This window comes from Pavona decussata, unplaced genomic scaffold (genome assembly GCF_977016875.1).
Source record: "Pavona decussata unplaced genomic scaffold, jaPavDecu1.1 SCAFFOLD_244, whole genome shotgun sequence".
NCBI classification, from domain to species: Eukaryota; Metazoa; Cnidaria; class Anthozoa; order Scleractinia; family Agariciidae; genus Pavona; species Pavona decussata.
The window spans coordinates 2,388,983-2,410,000 of NW_028145649.1; the positions used below are offsets into that span (position 1 = coordinate 2,388,983).

The 21,018-nt window shown below is 39.3% G+C and overlaps 1 protein-coding gene across 1 annotated transcript; it reads right to left on the reverse strand.

The window, feature by feature from the left end:
- Window positions 1-1,488: 1,488 nt before the first annotated feature.
- On the reverse strand, window positions 1,489-12,936 carry LOC146457414 (store-operated calcium entry regulator STIMATE-like). The gene is made up of 6 exons (XM_085092094.1): window positions 12,625-12,936; window positions 8,901-8,949; window positions 7,295-7,390; window positions 5,009-5,130; window positions 4,701-4,900; window positions 1,489-4,280 (listed from the first exon to the last, which is right to left on the reverse strand). The coding sequence occupies exons 1-6, from the start codon at window positions 12,809-12,811 to the stop codon at window positions 4,059-4,061; spliced, it is 876 nt and encodes a 291-aa protein (XP_084948220.1). The 5' UTR covers window positions 12,812-12,936; the 3' UTR covers window positions 1,489-4,058.
- Between the last annotated feature and the right edge of the window lie 8,082 nt (window positions 12,937-21,018).

Here is a 21,018-nt window from a genome sequence, read left to right on the forward strand (position 1 = left end):
TAAGAAAAACAAAGTTCCACGCAGAATGGTCACAAAAAGGGGTGCAAGAGTAAGCTAAAGTACAGTATTGGGGTATCACTTACAAACTATGATAAACTACAATTACGAGTTCAAACGACCCTCGAAAATCTTGTGATCCACTCGTGCAAATGGCTAACAAACCGGGAATCAAAATATTATATTTTTCTTTCTATTCAGAGATTACACAGACGTGAAAGTGCCCGAGCTTATGTGATGCGGAATGAAAAACAACGTTTTAATGGAATAACCGAAGTTTTTCCCAGCCGTTAGAACAAGGTCATTTATCTCAATTCTTACATTCAACTATAATATTTTAAATGATATATCGTTATTTACCATTTTCTTTATAATACATAATTATTTTCTATTTACTACTCAATCTAACCGTCTACTTATTTGTTTAACAAAAACAAGTCGAGTTTTGAGATAACTGATATTTAACAATCATCCTGCGAAATCGCGCGGTACTTCCGATACTTAGCCGACGAGGCTATCAGGCAGATTCGGCTAAAATTAGGGGACATTCCGCAAGATTGAAGAGCATAATTGTTTTATAATTCAACACATTGATAACAAAGCACAGCTTTCTTGGTTCGTTTGTTTGGTTTTGCTAAAAAGCTGGAGACTATCTTCCGAGGTCGTTACTTGTTTGAAACGCTCTGTCATATTTTCTCCCCGACACACGAAATTACGTATATCGCAGGATATTTGTTTATTGATATGTTGAATGATAAAACACTTATCCTGCTTAATCGTGCAGAACACCTCCTGATTTTAGCCAACTCTGCCAAAGTATCAGGCGACATTCCACGCGATTTCACCGAGGAAGAATTGTTAAATAATGTTTTAACAGAAGATACAAAATTAGAACTAAAATAAATAAAAATAATTTTCTATTCTTTCAATTCCGAGAAATATACTCTTCAAAATTAACTAAATTTTGCTTGCTTTTATGCGTCATGTCCCATATAGCATAAAAAAATGGCTTGGTATTTACTTACTTCATGGTCCTGAAAAAGTTGCAAACCGTAAGAGGAGCAAAGTGGATTTCCACTACCTCGAAGGGAAAAAATGCTTGCAAAAGCTAGCCTGCGTAGTGGCGGTTTTTGTTGGTGGGCTCCCGGGAAAGCCGAGCCAAAACGGGTGGCGAAGCCGCGGGGGAAATGAGGCAAGAGCGGCGACAGTCGCGGCGAAGCCGCGTCTGCTCGTTCTGGCCCGGCTTTCCCGCCAGCCCACCAACAAAACCTGCCAGCTGCGCAGGCTAGAAAAAGCTGGAGTTGACAATTATAATTCATTCAAGAAACTGAAGACAAGGAAGGTCCCTTTGGCGTTTTTAACAGAGCACCTGCGGTTTCCGAGATGACCCAAGATATGTTCGATTTTCTTGTACAGAACTTTAGATTTAATAGCCTGCGAGCAAGCTCTCTTGGGGGTGGCCCCCCAAGAGAGTTTGCTCGCAGGCTATAGATTTAATGGAAATGTGCTCTTTCCAAAGCTTCTCTTTTCTTCTCACTACTCGATACAGAAATGATCACTAAAGACAAAATGTCAGTTGATGTTTAACCGAATTCTCCCAACTAAGACCATAAAAATTCATCCAAAACAGTGAGGAGAATAGCGACTTTCAGCTTGGGACTTAAAGGGCTAATTTTTGCAGCACAGCTGTTTCAGGTTTGCAGTAAACAACCAAAAAAGGGTTAGTTTCTATTTGAAGAAGCTTTGGAAATTTCAAACTTTTCTAGAATGGGAACAAACGTGTACTCAAAGGCGGCCTTGGCAAAATTGTGTGCACCACATTGGGATACCAGCGAAAATCTTATGGTGGAAATAAACCTGTAGGTTCTACTACGAGTACGAATATCAGTTTTTCCAATAGAGAAGATCGCGCGGGTATGAAACAGTGTCATTTTAGCAGAAAGATGAAACAGCCGTCGTCATTTTACTACAGGGTTCGTACTCTTTTGAGCTTTTGAAATTCCATGACTTTCCATGACCTTTTCCATGACTTCTCCAAGTTTTCCATGACCAAAATTTGACCATTTTCTTGGAAATCATCTTTCATTTTGGGTTTGTTTTCACTATTATCTTCGCAAAAAAAAAAAAAAAAAAAAAAAACAATTTACTTTGTACTTTTTAATAAACATCACTTTCCATGACTTTCCATGACCCGCACCTAAATTCCATGACTTTCCAGGTTTTCCATGACCCGTACGAACCCTGTAACTACGAGTTTCTGTGAGGATGGCCCAGTGTCGAAAACAAGTCCTCGAAACGTAGGCGATCTCGTCTTTTTGAAATCACGAAAGGGCTTAGGTATCATCATTGAAAACAACTGCGTCAAGTTCGTCGCCCACAAAGAGTAAAATGAAGCTTTCTGTGGTACATCTCTTCACAGTACTTCGCTAAAGACTTGAAGTCAAATCTCATATGATATTCGTAATTGTACTCGTACTACATGTGGAAGCTAAAGGTCTCTAGCTTCCACGATACTGTAAGTAGTAATTAATTAGTGAACAATGTTTAGTAACCAAAGGTAATAGATTTTCTCCAGATCAGTTAGTGGAAGCCTAACCCATAGTGATTTAGACCAGACCATTCAAAACAGGACTTTTCACTTGTGGTGCACTTTTCTGTCTGAAAACCAAAGCAAATGGCATGCAAGGCCAGCACACACAAGATGACAAGTGATGGTAAAATTCTGTAAAATACCACTGTTTTGCAGTGGTGCAGAGGTTTGTTCATATTTTTCACAGTTTTTCTCTCTTCTATATTTTGTTTTTACCCCATTTAAGATGTAATAGATCAAACACGAGGAAGAGTGTTTCCTCCGATTTCCAAACACCGAGAAGTAGGTTGGAAAAACGAGGCGCAGCCGAGTTTCTTTAACCAACTGCGAGGTGTTTGGAAATAGGAGGAAACACTCTTTCGAGTGTTTGATATAGCTTCTCAAACTATTGATAATTCTTGGAGAAATTTGAAGCAAAAGTTCACAAAATTTTATGATAATTAAGATCACATTTCCAACCCTCCTTCACGGTAGTGATTTCCTTTGTTTTCTCTTGATGAATTATTAATGAATTTGAGAAGTAATATATCAAACACGAGGAAGAGTGTTTCATCAGATATCCAAACACTGAGAAGTAGTTTGAAAAAATGAGGTGCAGCCGAGTTTTTTTAAACGACTTCGAGGTGTTTGGATATCTGATGAAACACATTTTCGAGTGTTTGATATGGCTTCTCAAATGAGCAATAATTCTTGGAGAAATTCAAGGCTAAAGTTGGCAAAATTTTATGGTAATTAGGATCACATATCCAAACCTCCTTCACGGTAGTGATTCCTTTGTTTTCTCTTCATGAATTATTAATGAATGTGAGAAGGCCAAATCGCACAATGAATGCCTGTTTCCTCGTGTTATGAAAAAACACATTTTTTCCTCATAGCACATCCCCAGGTAAAACTAGAAACAATAATAATTAATATTATTATTATTATTCCTAGACGAGTCTTCTTGGGTTCTGGCTTTCACATCAAGGTTGATAGACAATCAAGCCAAGACAAGCATGAACATGTTGAATTACAAACTTTTCTGAGCTTGCCACAATCTCGTACCCAGAGTCTTCAGGCTCTTTGGCCAGCAGGTTGGTCACCAGGAGAGACTCTGGGGAACTGGATTCTTTTTACTGCAAGATTTCTGCAGTAAAACAATGCAAGCCGTTATGGGTGGCCAATCAAAAAATTTAAATAAAATTCCAGTTTGCCAAAGTCTCTCCTGGTAACCAACTGCTGGCCAAAAAACCTGGGACTCTTGGTATGAGATAGAGCTTGCCATGAATTGCATTGAGATGTAACAAAACAGCGAAATAATGTACACGCACCACTTTGTGTGCAAACTCACTTCAAGTTACAACTCAAGGCCAAAGAGAGTTGTAAACGAACAAAAGTTTCCAACTCGTATGTATGCCACAGTTTAATGCTAGGCTTGAAAGATCAGCTGCCCTTGAACTATACCTCTACCTTCACAAGGTTTAGCTGTATATTATCTTCTCACAGTGTCTCTGTGGTGAACAACCTCATCAGCAATAGTTAAGCTTTCTCCCTCTGCCATGTTGTCTAGTAGCACTGCCTCTTCATCAGATCCATTCACCACAGTTCGCTTCTCGTATTTTACTTTGTTTGCATTCCTTCTTGGGTCATCTGTTTGAAATAGTTTCTTCTTCTTGCGCATGAGGAAATTGTCCACAACCCAGAACATAATGGCCTGAGGAAATGAAGCAAGGTAAAAACATAAATAACAAACAAAATATGAAAAGATCAAAAGTACACCTGCAACTTTCAAAAGCTTTATTTTCACTGGACTCTTACAAGAATAGAATAGAATAGACTTTTTATTCACAAATACATCGCAGTCATTAGACTGAATTGCGTATTTTACAGAGAAATATATAAATAGGTAAATGTTAAAACCTGCAGCTGCATTGTTTTTTAGGCCTGGGAGCATACATTCTGTCTTTCATTCTTCTGTTCTCTCAACCAACCATGTCGCAAACAGTGCATGTCACCCCAAGATCAAAAGAATATGATACGATTGTAGCCAACAAGGCACGTACACGTATCTCTTGTTCAACATGCACTCCTGGAATAATTATTGTTAATTATAACATGTACAGTGTATACTCACATTAAAAACAAAAGGTATAATTAACATTACAATGGCCAACTCCACTTTGGGATGATTCTTGACTGGTAGAAGAATAAACTTGCGGACTTTTATCCAGAAATTCAGCTGAACTAATAAAGTGATGGTAGCTTTCTCGACAATGACAGCACAAAGGTACAAAATGCACTGCCCCGCCCATGCCTTCAATTGCGGAGGGTTACCTGACAGGGAAAACGAAGCAAGAGTATTATTTTTCTGGCTGTGTGAATTTATTTTGGAATGAAGCAACTGAAACTAGAACGAAAATATGAGTGTGAGCACTAGCTTACCATACTCGCCAAACCTCAGCGAATCCCAATGATATATCCTGACCACAACTTGCATGAACTGAAGACTAAGGTAAATGAGCACCAAACCAAGTGTGGAATCCAACAAGAAATTGATCAAGTACCTACAAACAAAAGGACGAGAACTATTAGTGAGATAATAATTAAAACTAATTCTGAGAACATTAATCAATGAAGTACAATCATCATCATCATCATTATCATTTATTTGCCTGAGTAAAAGAGGAAAACATTCAAATTGCAAGTCAAGGTAATGGCGAGGAGACCTCAGAAACCACCAGGTTTAAGGTGCAGGTGCAAAGGAAGCTATGCCATTGGTGCTCCACCTGAATACTGCAGCATGAAGCAATAATTTACTTTTAGGAGTACAGTCAACTCTCGCCTTGCGGACACCTCTCTATTACGGACACCCCGATAATACAGACAGCAGCTAAATCCCCGGCAAAAATAAATTACAAGGGTTTGACTGAAAAAATTCCAGCTATTACAGACTCTCGCTATTGAGGACACTAACTCGCGTTCCCGAGGGTGTCCGCAATAATGGAGTTGATTGTATGTGCATTTTCAAAATAGCTTCGTAAGAGAAAGTTAATAAAACAATAATGAACAAATTCCTTATAATAACTATTTAAACTATATATAGAAATTGTTGACTATTCAATACATCCAGCTGCATAATGCAATATGAACAATTTCTTTAACCTATCAGTGTGACAATATGGTATAATATATCATCATTTCTTCCTCAAATGGTAAGTGTTAGAACTGGCTATAGGTGGTAACAACACGTCAGAGAGCTTATGTAATGTTTAAAACACGAGCAGCAGTGTTTTATCGGGATTTAAAACCACGAGGTGCAGCCAAGTGGTTTTAGACCTGATAAAACGCATGCTGCAAGTTTTTTGAACGGCTTCAAAAACATTCCTGGAAAAGTGTGTCAAGAGAGTTCATAACAATGACACTTTTGTGAACGTTGGAAATTAGGATACGAGAAAAACATTAAACACCTCATACTAAAAAGGAGGAGGTTAAAGGAGGAAAATTCAGGTATCCCACAATGCCTCGCTTTCAACTATATTATCAACTCGATGTTGATACGCGATCTCGCATTTGCAATGGGGATTCTTGGAGTGAACGCCGATCTGCCCTCTCCGTCGCCATTGCTTTACGTGAATTGCTTAGGTTTAGACACTCAGAGTTATGTCAATTCGTCAAACTTAGCCCGTTGTCGGTTTCTAACGGTCATGGGACACGTTTTCCAAAAGACTTACGAGAGCGGCTTCTTTGCTTGTTTGTGCGATCAGAAACATTGAACGGCCGCTTGCCACTCGACTCTTCTTCGACTTCTTCCATGCATTTACCGTTTGCTTGAATATCGACTTAAAAGGAAGCATTTATGTCACCACTTGATGTCTTTACATGAATAGAACCGAACAGAATCGTGCTTCAAGTACTGTTCATTTCGACCGGGAAAACGAGTGATCGTTCAAAAGTAGTTACTATAAAAGCATTATGCAGTTGTTTACATGTTTGGCGCCAATTTAGGCAAACTTCAACGAACACAAATTCCTTCAAAACATGGGGACTTAAGGGGACCTTGAATAAAATTCAAAGGAGATACTATTCAAGCAACAACAGGCAAGATTTCACGCTAATGTACCCAGGATTGAACTCGCTAGGGTCAAATTTGGGTCAAGCATTTGAGAGCCGCGAACGAACAAAGCGAGTCGATCATGCATACCACTCCAAACAATTGTATGTTTTCTTTATTCTTAGGCAAATTAGCTGCGAAATTGCAATGCAAGCTTGAACTTAATTGCCAAAGCAATACACAAAACGATTTAACTTACATTCTCAGATCCTGAATAAGGAAAAATAGCCACTTGAAATTCAGTCGATTTCGGACTGCGCGCTCGCCTTCGCATCGATACTTGACACCTTCTGGTCGATAATTTTTTGCGGAGACTCATGGGATACCTGATTTCTCCTCCTTTGAGGAGGTTTTATCGGGTTTTAAAACTACTGCACGTGATGTTTTAGTGACCATTTGATAGGTCAATGGGCTTATGAATTATTACTGAGTTTTTGAAATGATGTTTATGATCTCTAGTCATAAGCAGACAAGATAAACAGTGAGTATGTTTGATGTTTGAGTGTGATTGCGGAGAGGCCAACTTGTAAAATAATGTAGTCTAAGCAGTAAGGAAAAGTTAAATAATTTTCAGCTTGTTCAGTGCATGTGAGTACAAAGGCACCAATTTAACATACCAGGTGCATGGATCTCCTTTAAAAAGACCAGCTAAAAATATGTTAGCAAAGTGAACCAGCATTGCACCAACAGCCTGTTTAGAAGTGTCATAAAACCTGCAAAACAAGAAAAAAAAAACATAATTGAAGGGGTGCCTTTAAAACAGACCTAACTGACTTCTGATAAATTGCGAGATTCTCCCTCCAAATTGCCTTGTATTTACATGTACTTGTGAAACAAAAGGAGAATTTGACCTTGCATCAAAAGTCACTTAGGGCCTCATTCCGCGCACACCTTCAAATTATCACCAATATAATGTGGCCCTGCCTTTATTTATTTATTTATTTATTTATAAACTTTGTCAGAGGAGAAAAAACAACATGAAGAAACCTCTGACTGGAGAGAACTCACAGAACGATAAGTCCCAAAAACGAGACTCCTTGCATAAATGAAATTACAGCATAATAATTAAGTATCGACAACTAATTAACACCACATTTTAACCAATAATAGAGGTAACGCCTTGAGCGTGATTGCAGGGTTACCCCCAGCAGTATGCTGTTGGTACCCATTTATACACCTGCGCGAAGAGACAATGTGGAGCAAAGTTTGTCATCTGAGGAAACGACACAGTAATTCAAGGGGAAGTATCACAGGGATATTGATCTTTTATCATGAAAATGGTGCGACAACACCTTCAAATAGTTACAAAATAATTCTAGAACATCAAGAAAAAGAAATCAACTGAATTTTTGAAAGGAATAACTCATGACCTGCTCTAGTGTATTTTGGGAATGGAAATGGGAGAACTTGAAAACAGTTAGCCCTAACTTTTTTCAAGTTGCAGTTCATTCTAACCAAGTCCATCTGTGGACAGAGACACTCCTCGATAGTCTTAGTACACTGGGGTGTCAATTTACAACAAACAAGCAATGCCTTTAGGTTTCTGTTGATAAAAAGAAAAAAAACATTTTGGAGTTTTTGACATAATACCAAATTCCAGTGATACTTCGCCTTTAAAGTGCATCTAACCCCCAAATTTTTTTTCGCTTAAATAAATCTTTGTACCCGTTCGAAACATACTGCATTATTTGGCGCCTTTTTCAACCAAATCTTGACTTTTTAAAGGCTGTAAAAGTTACGAAATCTAGCCATCATCTGTCCCATGACCGAGCTAGTAAGGGACATGGGTCTATTCCTTACTTGACGTCACAAACTGATCCCCATACATTTTCACAAAGACGTAATACAATGCAAATCAGTTTGTGACGTCAAGTAAGGAATAGACCCATGTCCCTTACTAGCTTGGTCATGGGACAGATGACGGCTAGAATTCGTAACTTTTACAGCCTATAATAAGTCAAGATTTGGTTGAAAAAAGGCGCAAAAAGGCTTACTGCATTTCGAACAGGTGCAAAGATTTATTTAAGCGAAAAAAAATTTGGGGGTTAGGTGCCCTTTAATGTAGAGACCAACTTGCTGACTGTCGGACTGAAATTTCTGATTAGCTTACTACTACATGTATACCATGTCTCAAAGAAGTTCCTGGTCAACAAGCCTTCACATCCTAAATTCACAATGGTATGTATGAGTAGCATCAGACAAGTTCAAAAACAAAAAACTTACCAAATAAGGACAGGTCTTCTGTCTGAGGGAGGTTCCCTGAATCTTTTCACTACAAATAAGAAACATCCATTGTTATACCTGTATTGTAAAGCAGCTGGAACTACAACTTATCCAATAGACTACCTTAAAAATTAAAGAGACAAAACACCTAAAAAGATATTTAGTAAATAAACCCCTTTTGATTCTGTGGCTGGTACAGTGTATATTGGAGAATAATTCCCAAGGCTGAAAGATTGTCCAAAAAAAGGAACAGTTTGCAGAGAAGCGGTGAAACTTTGAGGACAATTGTCAATCCAAGGGCATTATCATTCAATACACTAACAAACTAGAACGGGGAATAACCCTGCCATTTTATTTCAGAAATGCACACACTATACTGTGGAAAAGACCTCACATTGTAAAAAAGCAAGTGATAGCAAATAATTGCAAGCTAACTAGTTTACTATATTTCATTAACCAACTGAGACCTGAAATTGAGACGTTCTTTTTTTGTTGTTTTTGTCCGGCAACTGCTATCAAATATTTGGATGACTGTTATTTAGTAAATAAACCCCTTCAGGCGGCTGGTGTGTCGGCTGATAATGTCCGCGGCTGAGAGATTGTCTGAAAAATGAATATTTGGCCGAGAAGCGAAGCTTCGAGGGCAAATGTGAAATTTTGAGGACAATCTTTCAGCCAAGGACATTATCAGCCGACATACCAGAAAGCTAGAAAGGGGTTTATTTATTTTATATAAACCCTCCCATTAATTTTGATGTTGCGCGAAAAACCGCTCGTAAAAAAGCCAGTGTTGATCTGATGGCGGATGCGCACGATTGACGTAAACAAGTACATTTGATTGGTTTTCAGGAACTTTATTGTCACTGTGATTGGACCAAAACTTGACAAACTGACTCAGTTTGGACTAAATCTGAAAGTCTACTCATAACTTTCTACACCTTCAAAGACGTTGACAGCATGTTTTGTTGACATTTTTGTACTTTCCAGAACAGCATTTGTGACCAGCTTTTTGCTGTAAACATGACTGGACATCTACAAAACGAGTTTGTTTTTCTTCCATGTAAAATAATAAAGATGAAAACGTGAAACTCTTGAGCTGGCTTTTTTCTGCTGGCTATGAGGGCAAATATCGACGCAGGCGGGGTTATTGTGTGATAACCATCCTGTGAATTTGCACAACGTGACGTAAAGTAGCCAATAAAATTGCGCGAAAATTAATGGGTGGGTTATAATATGCAATAACTGCGATCTGATTTTGTACCACATAGTGTATTGTCCAATGAGAATGTGAGGAAATTGATCAGTGGGTTGTAACTATATGAAGAAATGAACCCCATTGCCAAAAAGATCACATAAAATTAGTGAGTGTACCAAGTTTGTGTCCAGTAGTAACCAGGCTGTGACCTGTCAAAGGTTGCTCAAATTCTATAATGTCTCTAATTCTGAGATGGCGCCCCCCCCTCCCCCCACCCCCAAGGCCATACAAAGTCTCTAATTTTTCTGATTTTGAAAGCCTTCTACATAGTTGCAATTTATTGAGAGAACCTCCAACTTGGTGAACTGACTAATTTTGATTATGAGATATTTCTTGAGATGGACTCCAATTTCTGATTAAACAAAAATTTGAAAACTTGACCCAAGTCTCCATTTGAACACCAGTATGGGCATTTGCTGTGTATTTTTACACGTTGAGTTGTATTTTGACGAGACCGTGGAACGAGTCAAAATACAACAACCAGTACAAATTTGCAGTGATACAACACACCGAAACTTCTAATAAGAGATTATTAATTAATAACCCAGATTAGGCTTTTCTGATAAACAGCCAAGAAAACTATATATTAACAGAAAAATGTTTTTTGTTACTGTACAGACAACCATTAACTCTAAACACACCACATCTCATAACCCACTGATTAATTTTTGTGTGTTCTTATTAGACAAACACGCCATGTGCTCTAAAATCAGATGGCAGTAATCAGACGATAACAGTTGTGTGATTTACAATGTTTTATCTATTGTAAATATATGGAACATATATTTTGAACTGCGGATGAAAGATCAAATAGAAGAAAGATCCTCGCAGTTAGTATGCAACTTAAGCAGTTGCGAAAAGAAAGCCTGAAAAAAATTCAGGCTTGAACGGGATTCGAACCCATGACCTCTGCGATGCCGGTGCAGTGCTCTACTAACTGAGCTATCAAACCAACTGGGGGCTGGTCATATTGTGAGTTCGTAATATACCTGGAAGGATAAATAAATGATTGTAAATGTATGGAACATATATTTTGAACTGCGGATGAACGATCAAATAGAAGAAAGATCCTCGCGGTTACTACGCAACTTAAGCAGTTGCAAAAAGAAAGCCTGAAAAAAAATTCAGGCTTTCTTTTCGCAACTGCTTAAGTTGCGTACTAACTGCGAGGATCTTTCTTCTATTTGATTTTACAATGTAATATCAGTTGTCCAATTTTTTTGACGAGAAAAACAAAGAAAGGTCATTAAAGCTTTAGGTCTTAACTCTTGTAATCTAATCACAGTTTAATAAAATCTAATAACTAGTGAGGTTGCGTTTATTTGGCTGCAGTCAAGCTGTCGCCACCACTGGCTATTTTGTTTTATCCGTGGAAAGGCATGTGTGATTTCAGAAATTAATTGGAGGTTTATAAAATTAATAAACTCCTTTCTGGCTTGCTAGTACATATATTACAGCTGCCTTCGAAGTGTTCATTTTTTGGACAATCTGTCAGGCTCGGGCATTGTCCTTATATACCAGCTGCCTGAAGGGGTTTATTTACTAAATATTCATATCCTTTTCGCATGCTAGTCAAACATGTCTATGGCCCTTTGGTGGACGTCACTAAAATAACATTTCAAATGATTTTATGCAAAATAATCATTTGGGAATTTTTTAAAGACAAGACATCTGTGCTAGAAGCAGTTGTAATTTTTAAAACACATTTTTGAGACGGAAAAAAATTTTCACTTAACCTGGAATATAGTTTCATATGCATGTTAGAAATGCGAAATGCAGTAATTACATGTAATATAAAATATATAATTTGAGAACCAAGAAAATTGCACGCAAATAAGACAATTGAAAGCAAACAGCTGTGGTAAGATGAAGATTTAGATATCCAACTAAAACTCACAGAATGACATAGTTATCTAGCCTTGTGTAGTTGATCTATCTAGGTTGGGCCCATTTGTATACATCGTAAGTTTTAATACTATAGAAATGGACCTAACACATATACGGTGTTTATTTTAATTATAAAACTAATTAAAATCCTCAAATCCGCAAACTGAAGGACAAGGTATCAAAAAACAAACGCAAACCTTTAAGCGTGTGATGTGTGCTACGAGACAGGTGTTCACCATAGAGAAGCAAATAAGCTTTATCTATTTCTGGAATTTTTAACTTTAAGAACGGAAAGAACAACATTTCAGCTTACACGAAATTAAAGCAAGGAATTCAGTTTAAATTTAGTTCATCGCCAGACAACCAAAACTACATGTAGGAGGGAAACGATAACAGACCGTTACAGCAAAAATGCGTTCGAAATGAAAACGGAAACTGACGCAAATTGAGTCAACGAGCTTTAATACGGCTACATAATTTTGTGCCAAGTCATTTAGTTTTATAGCTAGGCGAATGAGAAGGTTTTCGCGAAAATAAAAATCACTATTTCATCTAATATATCGATTATTTAACGTTACTCACAAATAAGAGTGCTGAATGCCACAGCAGCTAGGATCCCTTGAACAAGAAGACCAAAGTTGTCATTGAGTTGGCAGTTCCTCTCAGTCTCGCTCGATGCCATTTCTGTCGTGACAGCATGCAACGTCGTCTCATCAATTTCTAAATCAAACGACGAAAATGGCGTAGACGAGGAAGAAGATTGGTTCATTGGTTAGCTTTAACCCTCCCTCCTCACTAAAGCGGCGGCTGAAAGCGGTGTTCTTGTTAAAATTGTCAAATATCGGCCACGGAAAACGAGTGCTGTGCTAAAACTGAAACACTTCACGATCTTGAGGATATTGAAATCAGACACAGCTGGGTAGCCTCGCCCATATGACATTTCCCGGGAGGCTAGAGGAGCGCGCGATCTGAACACTCGAAAAATGTGTCAAGGCCCGCATACACATTTTTAACATTTTTTCCTGCTTTACTCTTTGGGTCCGAAACTGTGGTCCGGATTAGGAGTTCAAGGACGTTACAGTTACACTTCTCCGACCTGGTGTTAATCTCGTACCCCGATCTCAGTCGTCGGTTCGGGAATGTCGAAATGTGAGATCTCCCCTCCGCCTGACCGTGGGAGATCTGGGTACGAGATTAACCTGGTGTAACAATGGGCATACACGCTTGCAGGTTCTTGCCCGCGAAAACTGGTCGATACAGCGCAAAAATGTGTAACCTGTGAACAGGCTCCCAATTAAGGTATAGAGCGAAGCTCCCTCCTCCCCAGACCAAGCTCGACTCGCTCCGTTCTTCGCCTTAAGGCTATGTCTACACAGTATACCGGATAGCCCTTGTATTGTGCCGGCACCAAACTGACATATCGGATAGGGCTTTTGTTCACACACAAAACGCCGATTTGGGATCGATTTTTATGCCGGAGCGCACTGCGCTATTGCGGTCTTGACAGTGATCGTCGCATATCAGAAAAAATTTCGTGACACTTTCTTGAGTAGTGTGAACAGAGAATCGAACCGAAACGGAAGTCAACAACGAGGAGCGAGGATTGGATTCTAGTGGAAAAATGGCGGCGGTTTTTGGCCGCTTCTAATTCTGTTCAAACCAGGCCGGAGTATTTTTCACAACAGGATAAAGTGCTATCCAGAAAAGTAGTGTAGACATGGCCTAATCTCGTAGCCAGATCTCAGTTGGTTCGGGAATGTCGAAATGTGAGATCTTCACTCCGCCTGACCGTGTGAGATCTGGGTACGAGTTTAGACATAGCCTTATAACCCACTTCAGTGCGGGCCTGTACGCAAGCTAAAAAATGTGGTGTGAGGACTGAGTTCTCATTGCAGTCACTCTTCAACACAATACTATGGCGCGCCAGGAAGGACATGATTTGCGCTCAAGATCTGACTAAAAGGCAATTATGGACAGCTGTTACGTCTGTACTGTAGGCTATGAGCTGACCTCAGCAACCACAAGTGACCCGTCTTTAGTGAATCTGACATCAAACCGTCTGGTTTCCCCAATGATTGATCATGAAAAGCTGTCACCTTAGATGCTTTGGCTAATATTAATCGGCCTTGGTAGATTAGCTTCACTAAAACCAATAAACCCTTAGAAGAAGAAATTCATGTCTTACTAGATAAGCTTTCTCAGTGCAACACACTAGCAGCACTCACCAAACAATAACAGTGAGTAAGTAAATTTCTTATTGCCGTGCATGTAGCCAAACCTTTCACCGAGGCAGCAGCCGGCCGTATGTCCGTTGCCCCGGCGGGAATCGCGAAAGAAAGGATACTTACTCTCCTTTATAAGCTATATCGTATGGCAGCACAGAAGGGTATGATATTTGAGCTGTTTTGGTCTGAAAACGGGCACCGATTTTAACCCTTTTAGTCTGAAAGTACAGTGGAACCTCTCCTTACAGTATAATACGGACACCTCTCTATTACGGGCAGTTCACTTGGTCCCTGCATGAGAGACTGAAATCCGCGTATAAAGCCTACCTCTCTAAAACGGACACCTCTATAATACGGACACTTATTCCTCAGTGTCCCCTTGGTGTCCGTAATAAAGAGGTTTGACTGTGATCTGAAGGCGGTTTTGCTGTGATTTAACAGAAACGGGTATAGAAAACTGGAGGTTAGGTCTGAAAAGGATACAGTCAAACCTCTTTAATACGGACACCAAGGGGACAGGAATAAGTGTCCGTATTATAGAGGTGTCCGTTTTAGAGAGGTAGGCTTTATACGGATTTCGGCAGTCTCTCAGGGACCAAGTGAACTGTCCGTAATAGAGAGGTGCCCGTATTATAGAGGTGTCCGTAACGAGAGGTTCCACTGTACTGAAAAATCACATATTTTGATCTGAAATTGAATCAGGGTTTGGAGAAGCGAGACGCACACAATAATCAAAAGTTCCGAGGAGTACCATTATCATGTTTTTCGTTTACTAATTGGCTGGGTAAAACTTTTGGTCTGACTACAGATCTGTTATATCCTTGACCAAACTCATCTATGTTTTCATTCGGGATTCCCACTATAGTTTTTACCCTTTAACCCGTTATATCAAAGAGCAAATTCTCCTATGTTGTCCCTATACTTTTCTTATGACTTATGTTTTAGTGTGGACAGGTGAAAATGATACAAAAACGCTAGTGTGGATGAAAATATTTTGCTTCGTTTTCGCCGCGATGAAAGCGGATACTTTTGAAAACGCATTACTGTGGATGGGCCCTTGGTTAGTTAGTATGTTGGTTAGCATAGAGTACAGGTCCCAATCTAAATTCGCATTGTACCTGAAGAAGGCTGACTTGGCCAGCCGAAATATAGTCCACCTTTAAAAAGTAATTCAACGTTGTTTCGGTCTCTGCTTTTATTATTATCATTTACATTTAACAATTATTCCACGAACGCGTGTTGGATATGAGATGATAGATAGCCAACGAGGCGCGTAGCCCCAAGCTGGCTACAATCATCTCGACCGATCATATCCAAAAAGGGTGAGTGGAACAATTGTTTTATTGAAAACAGTCAAGAAATATTGCTGGATCTATACTGATTTCGCTTTATAATATGAGAACAAAAAGAAGGCAATTCAATGGTTGCTGTTTTTCGGACATTGTATAATGCCTCACATACGTTAGTCGCTATGCCAGTCAAATCCCTGGAATCGCATTATACAATATTAATGATCAAGTTAAATATAATTACTGGTACTGTGATTTCTTTTCTGTATTTTGCCGAAGGTTTGACTCAATCCTGAAAGGAAGTTGAGACGAACTCCGCGACGAACTGCTCCCCCCTTTCCTAACCAAAATGAGCATAAATTAAGGTTATGGAAAGACTACTGACTCAGGCATTCAAATTTTCATTGCAGAAATTCTAATCCAGGTGGTTTATGCGCACCACGATCACGTTGCATCATGGGTAAATTTGAATTTTCACCTAATTTTCATCAGGACTCGAAGCGTGAAGATCTCATTTCGGCGAGAAGAGATCAAGAAGGCAAAAACGACGGTAAACAGAACGATGCAGGTGAATACACACGTTTATTGAGAACAACTTTTGTTAACATAGCTTGCACCCTAAGATTTACATGTGAAGCAAGTGAAAAACACACAAAAGTAAAACTTCTTCAAGGTTACAATGGAAAAAAGATTCCAAATTAAAAAAAACTACTTCTGACGCAGACATCATCTGAGCAGACCAGTGACTTCAAATGGTTACGTGCGTTTAGTTCAACTGGTCATTCACGGGTACCAGCAAACTTTATGGCCCCTACCCGCATCATAGGAACAAATTTGACATTGAGCTTTTGCCGTCCGGTCCAGGGTCATACCACAGCCGGTATTGCAGCATTCGGTAGAACTCGAGCATTGCGACCATTTCTCTTTGCAACTTCGGCGATGCTGCACCCAGTCGCGGAAGAAGTCCTCCTTGGCTGGTGCGTCTTCCCTCGGTTGGTTATTGATGGGTTCTCCCCAGCGGTCGTACAAACGAGCCGACACCACAACCAGACAGACGGTCAGCAGACACAGCTTGAATAAGGAGGAGTTCATGTCTGTTGAATGAAGAGTCGAGATTATTGGTGAGATTACCGATAACACATTCGGCTACTCAAAAAGGATTATCTTTCTGAAGGGGGGGCGGAGCTGATTAAACCTCTCTGACCGCTTCAATCAAATTTACGAAGAATAGCTAAGGATTGGGATGATGAGTTATGATGAGTAGATTTATGTTTAGCCTCAGGCGGTCTTTTCTTTTTTAATGATTCAGTTTCGGATGGAAAACCGATCACTGTTCTCTCGATCGGTGAGGGTAAAAGTGGAATGAGTTTGCGGAATGGCATATGACATGATGTGCGGGATGTCATAATTATGCGAAATACGATTTATGCGGAATGAATAAATTAAGTGAAGAACGCGTCCTGTCATCGCGCCAATTTTCTAAGAGGACTAAGAGCTGTAGCTAGCATCCAGATATGCGGATTAATAGTTTTGGTCTTGGAAATGCTGTTTCTCAAGGCTACTATTGCCTCTCGTCCTGATAAGACTTCACGCTGCCACGTTCTTTTTGTCAACTACATGGAAGCTACAAGATGAATTTAGGTGAACATGAAATTTAATTTACTCATAGTTCCTTGAATATTAAAATTCAGAGAAACTCTATAAACAGCAGTCATCAATTTCTTCACCCTCACGTCTTCTTTAGCAGATCAGACATGTTCTCTCCCAAGCTTGTATTTTTGTAATCTTCGATCTGTTCATGTTGTTTAGTCGTTTAATATTTGGCTAGAGTCCGCAACATCAAAAAAGCTGCTACGCACTCGATCTTACGCTGCTACTCTAATTAGAAAATTGGCGCGAAAATTAGGGCGCGCTATTCAGTTAATTTATTTCATTTAAACCATTTCGCATAATTATGACATTTCGCAAGTCATCCACATGTCATTCCGCAAACTCATTCCTCCTTCTACCCTCACCGTAATAAATTGGTGCCAAAACAGGGCGCTGTTTTCAGTTAATCTGTTTCATTTAAACATGATCATTTCACATAAATGCTATTTCGCGTAATTATGCCATTCCGCAAACTCATTCCCCCTTTTACGCTCACCGCTCTTTTCTTGATCGATACAAATTAATTATCCTAATCTTTGAAATTATGGCGTTCGTCGAATTCACGATGTTGGGCGTAATAAGACTAAATTTTGGTCTAAGTGTTTCTTTAGGTCTCCTGAATTGGATTTTTCATTCACACTCAGTCCTAGTGGTTTGCAGGTTAACATGAGGCCAACTTCAAATCAGACCACTGAATCTTTCTTACCTTAACTTGTCTTTGGAGTCTGCTAAAAGAGCGTACGTCTGTCCTCTAACAGCACAAGTCAAAGATATTCTCTAGTTGCTGTTGTTTTTATGAGTAAACGAACATGACGAATCACTCCCTAAGGACGTTACCATCCCTGGATTAGCCAATAGCATGCTCTGCAGAATGTAAGATTGTCGATTGGTTGGCCTTCTTTAATCCTTTAAGCTCCGATGCAATCAGTTTAATTTCTTCTTGGTCAATAGAGGTTTATGAATGGGAAAAACCAAAGGATCACCAAAGATGAAATGAGTCTCGATGCTATTAAATTTGACCAAATTCTGCAACTTGTACCATAAGAAGTATATACAAAAGGACACTAAAGGAAAAATATGCATCTTTTATTGGGATTTAAGTAAAGGATTAAGCAAGACTTCTTTTAATTAGGAGGCCTCATATAAAGCCATAGTTTGAATATATTTGGTACCACTTTCAAATTTACATTTTACACAAAAGAACAATTATTCCTTTCTTCGTCGACGAGCTTCGAGGTTCATTTATGCGAAATAGCGCATAGCAAAGGAAAAGTTAATCTTTGTGGGACTTAAGCTTGAAAATCGAGCGTAATTTCACTTTGCTTTGGTTTTGCTTTACTAAATTCTGTGATTGGTTGGAAAAAACCACAGCACTTTCTCAACCAATGAGAAGCAAAACCAAAAGCAATTGTGCCTTGGTCCATGCATGCGAGCGTTTGGCCGCGCTTGGCGCCGGTTACATAGATTTGCTTTGTATTCTGATTGGTCCATTGCGCTGTCTACGCTATTGACTCAATCAAAGAGCAATTGAATCGCCTTCACTTTCGATGATAACATGTTTAGTCTATTGTTGGTAACAGAATCCTTGGAGCAAATACAAAATTTCCCAGCTAGAGCACAAAAACATGTCCACCCAACGCGCTGCATCAAGAAGTGTACCACCTTGGACGTGACTTCATGGTTATTATAAAATTAATTAAGCGTAATTTGCTAGCGGCGGCTTTCTATGAAGGATTTACTTTTACTCTAAAAATCAATTCTTCACAAAAGGCTGAAAAGGGCAGAGAAGTAAATTACTTTGTGTACCAATTACTGCGTATCAGGCTGGACTTTGTGCGCTGTTCACTTATTTGGGTAGTAAATTGCTAGAGAACTAAGGGTATAGAAATCAGACCTCACTCAAAGCAACATTGTTCAAAACAAAGCGACGAACGTAACTAACCAAGACTTTGCTATCTTCTTGTATTACAGCGGAATTTCGATTATTTGAACCCTCGCCGGGAGTTCAAAACTCCCGATTCTTCGAACCAAAAATTGTTTCACTAGGATTTGCTTGGGTCAGATTTTTACCTTCGAGTTTTGGAACTCCCGATTTTTCGAACCAAATTCGGTTCGAAAAATCAGTACTCCATTGTACTTAGTTAATATACGAGATAAAACTAAATAGTTCAAAGTCTGTATCGGCAAGTTGTCCAGAAAAAGTTTAGTAAGAAAGAAAAGTCGCGAACGGCGAACGGTGACTCAGTTAAAACGGCGCAACGAGCCGTCACATCACCCTGTTACAATAGCTTCCACGGCTAAACAGTATAGCTTAGCTTAGCGGTAATATCCCATTTACTCGAAGAAAGCACAAGTACAGTGGAACTGGCCCTCCTTACGGACACCTCTCTAGAACGGACAGTTCACTTGGTCCCTGAGAGACCGAAATCCATATAAAGCCTACCCCTCTAAAACGGACACCTCTATAATATGAACACTTATTCCTGTCCCCTTGGTGTCCGTAATAAAGAGGTTTGACTGTAGGTTTATCACAATATTTAAGATGTCGTCTCTTGTACGCATTCCTTGATCATTTTATGCCCTTTTTGCAAATTTGTGTAAGCTAAACACAGCGACTGTGTTCGGATTATGGTCGGAAAAAGTCAATTTTAAAGCGCAGAAAATTTTAACACTTGTCGTGCGGGTCCCGGAAAATTCCGGACGCGCGTGTACGTCCGCGTGGACGGATCCCGGAATGTTCCGGGTTTCCGAATACTATTGTTTTACTGACGGCTAAGCTCGGCAAACCTCGGACCTTATTTATTTATTTATTTTTGTCGGTTATTGTTCTGGGCCCAACCAAGGAATATAAATAAAGTACCCGACAGAGTTCCGAAGACCCGAATTCAATAATGGAATAAATTAGCATAAATACTATTTTGTATTTTAAATGGCACATTGCCTTTCTGGAAACAAAAGGGATTCGTTGTTTACGATACTTTATTAACAACAGACCAAAGGAAGATCTCTGATTCTGGTATTTTAGCATGCTCTATTAGTGATCATTCGCTTGTTTACATCATTAGGAAAGTTAGATCGCCGAGGGGCGCTATAAAAACCATCAAATATCGGAATTATAAGAACTATTCAGTCCCAAATTTTATCAGAGACTTACACTCTGTCTCTTGGGATCTCATTAGCACCTCTCTCACGGTCGATGAGGCGTGGACTTCCTTTTAAGACATTTTTTAAAGCTAAATTAAAGAAGTCTGAGGCAGCATTTTTGAAAAGAAACGACGCCGGCTCCACTGTTTCAGTTACAACTAAACTAATTTCTGATGCGGCTGTAGCCTTCCGAAAAGATATTAAACGGCAACGAGCCATTGGGTCGGTGAGGGTAAAAGGCGGAAAGAGTTTGCGGAATGGTATGTGGCATGGCGTGCGGAGTGGCATAATTATGCGAAATACGATTTACGCGGGGAATAAATTAACTGAAGAGCGCATCACGCTGTCTTCGCGCCAATTTTATAAGAGCAGCAGTTTTTTCGATGTTGCGGACTATTAAACAATCAAACAACAGATCGAGGATTAGAAAATATACGCCTGGGATAGAACATGTCTGATCGCTGGTTAGCTAGTGAAGAAATCGATGAAGTTTCGCATTCAAGGAACTAAGAATAAATTAAATTTCTAGTTGACAAAAAGAACGTGGCAGCGAGTAGCCTAGACAAAAAGCAACAGCAGACTGGAGAAATAACATCAGTCCAAGACCAAAACTATTATGTGAGAAATTTTAAATTTAAACTCGGTCATTTTATCAGACTCTTTGACGG

Excerpts from the sequence above, each read along its gene's own strand:
- LOC146457414 (XM_085092094.1), bottom strand. The coding sequence starts at position 12,811 with ATGAACCAATCTTCTTCCTCGTCTACGCCATTTTCGTCGTTTGATTTA. Across the intron at positions 5,131-7,294 it reads AAAGGAGATCCATGCACCTG|GTACTTGATCAATTTCTTGT; the intron begins GTATGTTAAATT and ends TTTTGTTTGTAG. Across the intron at positions 4,901-5,008 it reads GCTGAGGTTTGGCGAGTATG|GTAACCCTCCGCAATTGAAG; the intron begins GTAAGCTAGTGC and ends TTTCCCTGTCAG.